The 11,399-nt window shown below is 38.4% G+C and overlaps 2 protein-coding genes across 2 annotated transcripts; both read right to left on the minus strand.

Moving 5' to 3' along the window:
• Positions 1–5,402: 5,402 nt before the first annotated feature.
• LOC125220938 lies at positions 5,403–6,866 on the minus strand. The gene has a single exon (XM_048123066.1). It carries the CDS (start codon positions 6,864–6,866, stop codon positions 5,403–5,405), a length of 1,464 nt encoding a protein of 487 aa, XP_047979023.1.
• A 653-nt stretch (positions 6,867–7,519) lies between these two features.
• On the minus strand, positions 7,520–11,147 carry LOC125221553 (transcription factor AS1). The gene is made up of 2 exons (XM_048123683.1): positions 10,672–11,147; positions 7,520–8,780 (listed from the first exon to the last, which is right to left on the minus strand). The coding sequence occupies exon 2, from the start codon at positions 8,732–8,734 to the stop codon at positions 7,685–7,687; it is 1,050 nt and encodes a 349-aa protein (XP_047979640.1). The 5' UTR covers positions 8,735–8,780; positions 10,672–11,147; the 3' UTR covers positions 7,520–7,684.
• Positions 11,148–11,399: the final 252 nt, after the last annotated feature.

Consider the following 11,399-nt stretch of genomic DNA (forward strand, 5'->3'; position numbering starts at 1 on the left):
AGGAAGAATTCTCCAAAGTCAAAATCATCATCTTCAAGTTCCATGGTTTCAAGGATTTCCATCTCCATTATCTTTGTTCTTAGTTTGATCATGTTAGGCTAAGAATATTGTGTTGCTCCAAACATGTGTTAGACAATGTAATTTTGTGATTTATCCTATGTTCGTTTCTATTTCATACTCGCTTTTTCTACTTGCTCTTTGAATTAATCTATCTCTTTAGGTGCATCTTTAGTGATAGTTTTGTAATCTTATTTTAATGCCTCTTTAGCTTGAAATAAGATGGATCAAAGTAGTTTTGGATTATCAATTGGATTTGTTTAGATGACAGATTGATAATGGATGTTAAGCACTTTATGAAACTGTTTCCTTGAATCTCGCGCTTCCGTAGGATTTTTAGAATTGTGGAATTTAGTTTTAGAAATATGTGTTTAGCTATTCTTTGACCATTTGTGTTTAGCATGTTTAGTGCCTACACTTTAGTTTGTTCTTATTTGTCCCGAATGTTATGAGATAGAATCGAATTTTTAAGATAAATCCTCTTGTTGTCTACAATTGTTTGGAGTAACTTTCGTCTCTCTTGTGTAATTTGAAATTTAAACTTTGTCTCTTTTGTTTAAAAATCTTTCTCCAATCAAGAACCTACATTTAAAATGTTTTGTATTTTTAGTGAAGTTAGACAAACTTACCTTCCCTGCGGATCGATACCTTAAATTTCTACACACGAAGCTGTAATCTTGCAGTAAAGTGGTAATATTTGGGTTACTTAATTGAACTTGAGTGCAAAATTATTTTGTTTTGATAGACCTAAAATTACACATCATCTTACCAAACAGAATGTTGGAAAAATTATCAAAAAGACTCTTGATGAATATGAGGATCTAAAAATAACAAGCCTTGAGGATGTACTCTGCATAGAGATTCTTTGCAATATAACTTACAAAGTTACATTCTTCTAATTGCATAGTAGATAAAAAAAAATTATTATGTAATTAAGTTTGTTGATGCATGGACACAAGAAGGAAATTACTGGATATGTGGAAAGATAGAGACAGTGCTTCCTCTCTGTGGGGAATGGTTCTATTTGTCATGGAAGATATGTGGCAAAAAAGTTGATAAAATAGGAGAACAATGCTACTGCAACAAATGCACTAAACACTAGCATGAAGCAATTGAAATGTACTCTTTCTTTTAAAGCAGTTTATCTGTTACATATTTGTATTTCAAAAGAGAACTACTAATAAAGTTGTTTATTACAAATATAGGTTTGTTTTTAATGTAGTAGATTCAACCTTCAATGCATCACTATTGATATGGGACAAAGAGAGTCGCCAAATGATGGGAAAAAAGTTGGAAAGGTTATACTAGCATATACGGTGGTATATAAATATAAATACATATATAAGTATTAAATAACAGTAATTTAGGTTTGTAAACCAAATTTATTTATTGAATAATATAATTTTATTTTCAGGTATGAAAAGAGGACTTCATACCATCAGAAATTGAAGAGAAAATCCTTGGAAAAACTTTTCTATTCAATTACACCCTATGACCCTTTATCAGTGCATGCACAAATTTTTCATAGAGAGGTGTCCATGGTTCCGGAACCGGCGGTTACGGTTCGGAGCCGGTTCCGGAACCGTCGGTTCCAGTTTTAGAAATTGTCGAACCGGAACCGAACCACGAGGGTGTTTCGCGGTTTCGGTTCCAAAAACACTGGTTTCGGTTTCAGTTTCGAACGGGCAGTTTTTCACAATTCTGAACCGTTGGGTTTTTTCCGATTTCAGCACGGTTTCGGTTCGAAAAATTTGAACCTAAACCGAACCAGGGTTCAAAAATCGACGGTTTCAATTCGGGTACATTCTCACGATTTCGATTTTAACCGCCGGTTCAATAAACCTTGAGCAGGTCACAACATGTCTAATTAAATTAGCACAATTTATGCATGAAGCACTAAGATACGAGCTTTCATCTCTATGGGGACTAATTAGCATAATGTACAATATTTTGGTTTGCAACGAAATTCCAACATTGATGTAGCACAAGTATTAGAGGAACCTCTCTAATGTGCTAACAAAATGAATCAACACAATTTGTTGAAGGAACAACTTCAACGTGTTGTGAGATAAAACAATCTGAATCCACGGATAACAAGAGCTTAATCCGAAGCCCTCAAAAGACAAGATCTAATCCAAGATCTAAAAGAGAACAAAGTTGAAAGTATATTTGATATTCAAAAGTGAGTTCCATATGTTGAGGCAAGGCCTCTATTTATAGGATACAAAAGCATTGACAACTCAATGACAACTAATACATGACAACTCATAAACAACACACATCCTTAATAACTAAGGCTTCTAGAAATATATAAAGGATAAACTTGCCAACCAAGTGACATCTAGTAGCAAAATTCAAATTGACTTTCTCTTCTTTGGTGTAGCAAAATTGATTTTGGCTTCTTCTTTCTTGAAGTAATATAATTGGTTTTAATACTTGAGTGTTTATATTTGATGTCCCTCATCATTCTCCTCTACTTGTTTGAAACTCGACCTCGAGTTATCTTCGTAAAGTGTCTGCTCCGAGAGATAGAGTGATAAGTCTGCCACGTTAAAAGTATTTGAAATATTCATCTCACTTGGCAATTCTACCACATATGCATTTTCATTGATCCTCTTTAGAATAGTGTACGGACCATATTTCTTTTGCCTTAATTTTCCATGAACACCAGTAGGCAATCTCTCCTTTCTAAGATAAACCATAACTTTGTCACCAACTTTGAAGGTCATTTCCCTCCTCTTCTTATCAGCCAATTGCTTGTATTTCTGATTTGAAGCTTCTAATACATCATGTACCTCTTTAAACAGCTCAGAATAATTGTCACCAAACGTCTTAGCTGATCTTGAACTCTCCTTTGTTGGTAACTTTACTAAATCAACCACATGCCTTGGAATTTTAGTGTAGACAATAGAGAATGGGCTACGACCTGTTGACCTATGCTCAGAATTATTGTAGGCAAACTCTGCAAGGGACAAAGCTAAATCCCACTGACCCTTCTTATCTCCGCATATGCAGCGAATTAAATTACCCATAAACTTGTTCACCACTTCTGTTTGGCCATCGGTTTGCGGATGCGCCGTGCTTGAAAATTTCAAGTCTGTATTGAATTGCTTCCATAATGTAAGCCAAAATGCGGCAAGAAATTTGCTATCACGATCCGAAACAATTGATCTGGGAATACCATGTAGCCTAACTACTTCTCTAAAGAAAAGGTTAGCCACATGATGCGCATCTGTTGTCTTACGACAAGGGATAAAATGCGCCATTTTAGAAAATCTGTCTACTACCACGTAAACAGCATCATGCCCCCGTCGTGTCCTTGGTAATCCAAGTACGAAATCCATTGATAGATCTTCCCATGGTGCAGCCGGAACTGGTAATGGCATATATAGTCCAGTGTTTTGTACTTGACCCTTGTAAACTTGACACACCGGACACCTTTGCACAAACTTGCCGGCATCTCGTTTAAGTTGGGGTCAATAATAGCGTGCCTCCAGATTAGCGATAGTCTTATCACGCCCAACATGACCGCTGAGATTACTTGAATGCATCTCTCTAATAAACTTGTCCCGTAGAGAACTTCTGGGGATGCATAGGCGGTCTCCATTAAAGATATATCCATCTTGTACCACATAATTCTCTTCTAATTGTAATCCTTTCATATGCTTCATCCAGATTCGCTCGAAGTCTTCATCATGTTCGTATAACTCCTTAATTTGATCCACTCCTGGCAACTCAGCTTCGAAAGAAACCATAAGATTTGCACGTCGGCTTAAGGCATCTGCTACTCGATTGGTTACTCCAGACTTGTGGACGATAAGATAATTGAACCTCTCTAAGTATGCCGCCCACCTTGCCAACATGCGATCCACATGTTTTTGACTTCTAAAATGTTTCAAAGATTGGTGATCGGTGTAGACAATGAATTCCTTTGGCAACAAGTAGACCTCCCATGTCTTTAATGCTCTAAACACTGAATACAACTCTTGTTGGTAGGTACTCCATTTCTGTCTAGCCTCACTTAGCTTGTCACTGAAGAAAGCAACAGGTTTCCTATCTTGAGATAAAACAGCCCTAATGCCTACTCCGCTAGCGTCACATTCCAACTCGAAAGTCTTGTTGAAATCTGGTAATACTAAAACAGGTGCTTGTGAGAGCTTTTCTTTAATCTTCTTGAAGCTATCTTCAACCTTTTCATCCCATTTGAATTTCCCTTTCTTTAGACATTCAGTAATTGGTGCCATGATTGTACTAAAATTCTTCACAAATCTTCTGTAGAATGTGGCTAAACCATGAAAGCTCCTCACTTCAGAGATTGTTTTTGGAGTTGGCCACCTCTTTATTGCCTCTACTTTAGACTCATCAACTTGAATTCCTTCACTTGAGATCACGAATCCCAAGAAAACTAACCTTGTCTCAACGAATATGCACTTGTTCAAGTTTACATAGAGTTCATTTTCCTTTAATATATCCATCACCTTCTTGACATGAGCAAAATGTTCCACCAGGTTCTTGCTATATATTAGTATATCATCAAAATAGACAACTACGAACTGCAATAAGAATGGGCGAAGAACCTGATTCATCAAGTGCATGAAAGTGCTAGGAGCGTTAGAAAGTCCAAATGGCATGACGAGCCATTCATATAGCCCCTCTTTTCTCTTGAATGCAGTCTTCCATTCATCACCAGGCCTAATTCGTATTTGATGATATCCACTTTTTAGATCAAGTTTCGAGAACACCTTTGCTCCACTCAATTGGTCAAGCATGTCATCCAAACGTGGAATAGGAAATTTGTATCTTGTGGTGATTTTGTTGATAGCCCTGCTGTCCACGCACATCCGCCAAGATCCATCCTTCTTTGGTGTGAGTAGTGCTGGTACAGCACATGGACTTATACTTTCTCCGACATGCCCCTTACGCAACAACTCTTCCACTTTCTCCTTCAAAATGGCATTCTCCTGTGGGCTCATTCTGTAGTGTGGTAGGTTGGGAAGACTTGCACCTGGAACAAAGTCTATTCGATGTTGGATATCTCTTATAGGAGGTAGATGTTGAGGCTCTCCAAGTATGCTTTCGTACTCAGATAATAGACTTTGAATCTCCGTTGGAATTTCTTTCACAAGTTGTTCATCACCTTTCACAACTAATACGGCACACAACTTTGACTCCTTCAAGTCTTGAGCAAATTCTCTTGAATTTTGAGTAATGGTTAGCATACTCTTCTCCTCTACTTCAGAAGCAATATTAGGAATTTTATCCGGAAGTATGATGATCTTCCGTTTATTCCAAATGAAAGAATACCAATTGTCTCTTCCTTGGTGAGTGGTGTTTACATCATATTGTCAAGGTCTTCCAAGAAGAACATGACATGCATCCATATCAATCACATCACATAAAACATTTGAACGATAATGCTTACCCAAGGAAAGTGGTAACCAACATTGTTTGGTGATCTTGATCTTCACTCCTTTCTTGAGCCAACCAATAGTATATGGATTCGGGTGATCTCTAGTCTCAAGATTCAAGTGTTTGACCATTCTTTCAGAAACTAAATTCTCACTGATACAACTATCAATGACAAATTTGCATACCTTTCCATTCACTGCAGTGCATTTGCTTTCAAATATCTTCTTTCGTTGCGTCTCTTCAGGTTGTATAGTTGAGCATAGAAGACGTTTGACCACACATACTATTTCTTCCCCATCTTCTTCACATAGTTCAGCTTCTTCGTTTTCAGGTTCATCCACATCTTCATCGCTTTCATCATTTTCATCACGACGAGTGGTGTTGACAAACTTCCTCCGGGGACAGTTACTTGATATGTGACCTTCTTCACGACATTTATAACACTTGATAGGGTTAGATGGTTGCTTTTCATAAGTTTTGCTAGAAGATGGCCCTTTATCAGTCTTCTTTCCTTTAAATGGAGTAGGTTTTTCCTCCTCTCGGCGTGGCAAATTTCTTGATATGTTTTCTGGACGAGAATAAGACATGGCTTTATAAGATACCTTGGTCTTTATGAATCTCTCAGCTTTCAAGGCAAGAGTTTGAGCTTGATCTATAGACCAAATTTGTTGTATGCCTAAGCGTTCTTGAATAGAATCATTGAGACCATTGACATATCTTGCAACTTGTTGGTCTTCATTTTCATATAGATTGCACCTTACTTGTAGCCGTAAGAACTCCTCGGTATATTCAGAAACAGCTTGGTTACCTTGAACACAGTTATGGAATTGAAGGTATAATAGTTGTTCATAATCTGCTGGCAAGAATCTGGCCTTTAAAAGTGCTTTCATTTGTGCACAATCTCTTACACGATTCTCACCCTTCAAGCGTAGCTCTTCTTGATGACGATTCCACCAAGCTCCAGCACCTCCCTTCAATTTATATGCCACCAATGGTACTCTTCGATCCGGCGGGATGTTCATTATCTCAAAGAATGTCTCCACCTCATAGATCCAATCAAGAAATCCTTCAATATTTGCATTGCCGTTGAAAGTTGGAATTTCTGCTTTAATTTTGTACATATCTCCACCACCTCTTCTTCTTTGTTGTTGGTAATGGTCATGCTCCTCTGCATCATCTTCCTCTTCCATTTGTTGTTGGCCCCGTTGTTGTCTCCGATTTCCTCCTTGGTTGATGTTGTTTCTCTGGTATCCAGCTCCAACACCAGCACCAACACCTTGATTATATCTCACTAATATAATAAGTTCTTCAAACCTTCTAGTGAGATCTTGATGAAGGGCATCGATTCGTTGATCCAATCTTTCTTCTAGGTTGTTCACCCGTGTTGTAAGATCATCCATAGCTTGTTGCATTATTCCTCCGAGATATAACAACTAGAGTTGATTAGTCTGGCTCGTGATACCAAACTGATGTAGCACAAGTATTAGAGGAGCCTCTCTAATGTGCTAACAAAATGAATCAACACAATTTGTTGAAGGAACAACTTCAACGTGTTGTGAGATAAAACAATCCAAATCCACGGATAACAAGAGCTTAATCCAAAGCCCTCAAAAGACAAGATCTAATCCAAGATCTAAAAGAGAACAAAGTTCAAAGTATATTTGATATTCAAAAGTGAGTTCCATATGTTGAGGCAATGCCTCTATTTATAGGATACAAAAGCATTGACAACTCAATGACAACTAATACATGACAACTCATAAACAACACACATCCTTGATAACTAAGGCTTCTAGAAATATATAAAGGATAAACTTGCCATCCAAGTGACATCTAGTAGCAAAATTCAAATTGACTTTCTCTTCTTTGGTGTAGCAAAATTGATTTTGGTTTCTTCTTTCTTGAAGTAATATAATTGGTTTTAATACTTGAGTGTTTATATTCGATGTCCCTCGTCAAACATACTGTAAAAACAACACTCTACATTAGTGATGGATGCTCGAGATACATCATAACATAACTCAAAACATCACACAATTCCCAACATTAGAGATAGAGAAACATAACAATACCTCAACCAAGTTAACCAAAGCCAATACAAAGGCAGTCCAAATATCCTATGCAGTTCTTCAGTTTTTTTTTAAACTTAATAAACAAAGTTATTGAATTCTTCCCAGAAATGGTATCTCTAGTATATGTAGTATCCGAGTACACACTTTCATCTGGCGTTCGGGGCATCGGACGAGGCGACTGAGCGGCACCCAATCTGCTCTACGAACTTGGTGAGGCGGAGGTGCTTCGCAGCCCACTGCTCCGCCAGCTTCTGCTCCTTCATCTCCGCCTCCCGTCTCAAACCGGCAATCTGCTCTCTGTACTCCGCCTCAATGCGCTCTATAGTCGCCTTCTGCTCTTCCCGTAGAGCATTCACCTTGGCTTCGATGTCTTCATTCTTCTCCCTTTTCCGGTTAGCCTTCTCTGCCTCGAGCTGCAACTCAACCCTCTTCAGCCTCCAAGCAGCCTCTTTCCTATGCGCAGACCATGCTCGGTGGCCTTCCTCGAGCTCCCGGCAGCATTCAATGAGGTCCGGGACAGGCCCGTTGTTGTCCCCGGCAAGGGCACCAATCCCCCCAAAGGGTAGCAGCCCGTGAGAGGTGTTACTATCATTTGTCTGCAGCCATGGGATTGTTGATGGTGGCAGGGGTGTTGGTGGCACGGTCAAGGGAGAGAGTGTGAGAGTGACCGATGGAGACGAGGCGCTGGAGCTAGCTAGCCATGGGGGCAAAGACGAGGGCTGTTCCGTGTGTTGGAGGAATCCACCACCGCCATTGGGAGTAGGCGGCATTGTGACTGGATTCACAAGCTTCTCCGCAAAGGTCTCCAAGAGGTGGTCGTATTTCGAGTCCTGGATGGGATCGGGCACCTTGTTGTTCTCCTTGTGCTCACGCTGCTGCTTGTCCTTGAAAACCTCCCACCACTTACCGAGTCGCTTGGCAGTGCGGCCAGGGACCTCAGCAGCGATCTTCTTCCATTTGTTACCGTGCTTCGCCTGCAGGTGAATGACGAGAGCCTGCTCCTCTTGGGTAAGGGAGCCCTTCTTGATGCCAGGCTTGAGATAGTTCTTCCACCTCTCGAGACAAGATTTGGCGTCCCGGTTGAGGGGCTGGTTCATGCGCTCAGAAACAAGGTGCCACTCTCTCGGCCCGTATTGCTTCACGTATGCACGCAGCAAAGCATCCTCTTCACCTCGCCACCGCTGTCTTTCTTTCATCTCCCAGCACAAACTCTGCCCATGACCTCCAACTCTTCATAATTATCTGATCAGGGCAATCCACACAAAAACAACATCAAACAAGGATTTAGACATTCTTACCAATTCAGGTAAACACAACTGCATTTGCATCATAAGAAACGGATTCAATAAACCATTTAACACACAATCATGATGTATCTTGGGCTCAAACGGGAATTTAAAACATCATGGTATCCCGAAAATGCTAGGTCAATCTTGAAGCTGATGTCCTCAATGTCGTTCGATCAATCAATTATAATGCAGAACACAATTTCTTGAAACCATCAGGTGAATCTTGAATCAGGTTGTTCCCCAATGTAATTCAATCAAACAGATGGAATTACTAAACCATTTAACACACAAATAACGCTCTATCTTGGCCACAGACAAGGATTCGAACTCTGATGTACGACAAAGCCTCTACATAACTAAGCATGCTAATTATTGAATCTACCTACTGATCCAATCTTGATGCAAAGTGTTCCTCAATGTAATTCAATCAAACAGCCTCAGCGAGGATTTGAACAAAATTTAATGTGGCCTCAATTAAATAACTAAGCACACAATATCTTGAAACTAGTAGTCCAATCTTGAAGCAAAGTGTTCCTGAGTGTCATTCACTAAAATCTATGGAATCACGAAACCATTCAACATTCCTATCTTATAGCCTCAGGCACAGATTCAAACTAAACGTAACACGTGGCTTTAATCAAATAAACCAGCCACACAATTTCTTCAACTCTATTTGGCCAATCTCGAAGCAGATGTTCCTAGTAAAATCAAATGAATGGAATTACTAAACCATTTATGACATGAACATGAATTTGCTACACAGATGCTCCATCTTTGGTGTCACAGCACATTTTTAAACTAAGATGTAAAACGTGATAGATCTCACTGTGATGAATCTTGAAAACTATATGGCAAGCTTGAAGCGGATAAAACATAACATAAGCAAAAAATAAGAAAAAGACACTCAAATTGCATTATCACATAAATATCAAAAGACTCTTTCGACTACAGCAATTTCTTCAGACAGATTTTGTCCGATTCAGATATATGAATGTTACAATTGAGTTTTTCTTTCCAGCTAGACTAGAATAAGAAATCTAAGTGAACCATCAAGATTACACTTTCCGAACCATAGGATAATTTAGGAATGATCAAGAAAAATTATGAATATCAAGTGTAGTGATATAGGGGCGACCACTACTTAAATGCATAACTAGAGATCACAAATTTAGTTCACTATAAGAGAGATTTAGTTCAACGTTTTAGTTCACAACACGAATTTGAAAACACTGAATGAACCAAAACACCATTATAGTGAACTAAATACTTCATTATAAATTATAGAGTAGTGAACTAAATTCGTGTTCTCTAGTTATTCATTTAAGATTAGTTATATTTTAATCATCTCCCAGTCAAGGTATATCTACAGTTATAATGCTATAAATTATATATACATTTTCAGATTTTCTTCATCGAATTAAACTCTTGCAGAAATAGACAACTTATAAATGAAGAAAATTAGACTAAAAACAAGGATAACATTATCAATAGCTCAAAAAGGAAATGCAGAAATCTTGTGATATTATACATTAATACAAATAAGACATGACTTCCACATGCTAAATATTCAATTAATATTCTCTTAATCTTCAATCTTCTGCCTATAAAATTCAACATTATCACTCCTGCTTATATAAGTTGTCATCTATATGAGTTAAAGAAAAGAAAAACAAAACAAATGGGTGTATGATGAATTACAAGTTCAGACCATCAACATTTACTCAAAATATTCAATTCTTTACCCAGCATCCCAAGGAATTCCTTTGCATGAGCACACATCATGATAAAAAAACACACATTCACAAAAAAAGAAAAAAACCCTTGTAGCAAAATTCAGAGCTTACACTGGTGTTCAAGAAAACCTGGTTTCTCCACAGCCCATTTCTTGATTTTAACCACACAAAAAAATCCAATCTTGAGTACAAGAAAGAAAGATCAAGAGAGACAGCGAGAGATAAAGAGACCCTTTTCCCCTCACGAGCAATGGAGAGATCTGGGAAAGCAAAATCAGTAGCAAGAAAAAACAAACGAGATTCACGCGAGAGTGAGAGATATATATAAATTGAAACCAAGTTGGCTCTTTTCCTTTACAAAAGTTGTGATCCTGACGTAGTTATGTCTGAGCTAAAATGGCTACACATATAACAAAGAGACACACAATTATAAGCTTAGCACACTACACTACTCCCTATTCTTTTTTTGTTCTCATACAATAAAATTCAACCGCTAAATTATAAAATTAAAAAAAAAAGGTCACAACTTTATCAGAGTAAAAGAAAGGAGGAGAGAGAAGAAGGGGTCAACGAGAAAGAGAGAGATTGAGAGAGTGCAATAATGGGGAAATTCTCCCCAGCGTACAATAGCCTAGGTCTTTGCAACTATCATCATCAAGGTAGGGGGGTGGGGTAGAAGGGGGGTGAAATTTCACTGCTCTCACATTAAAAATTTTCTCACTCTTCAACTTTTTCCCATTTTCTGCAAAACCTGCCCCCCTTCGACGTGACTAGACTTGTAGACGTTGAGTGTCACAGTATTCATACAATTTTGTTTAATTTTAATAGAAGGGTGCATT

This window comes from Salvia hispanica, chromosome 4, assembly GCF_023119035.1.
Source record: "Salvia hispanica cultivar TCC Black 2014 chromosome 4, UniMelb_Shisp_WGS_1.0, whole genome shotgun sequence".
Classification (NCBI taxonomy): domain Eukaryota; kingdom Viridiplantae; phylum Streptophyta; class Magnoliopsida; order Lamiales; family Lamiaceae; genus Salvia; species Salvia hispanica.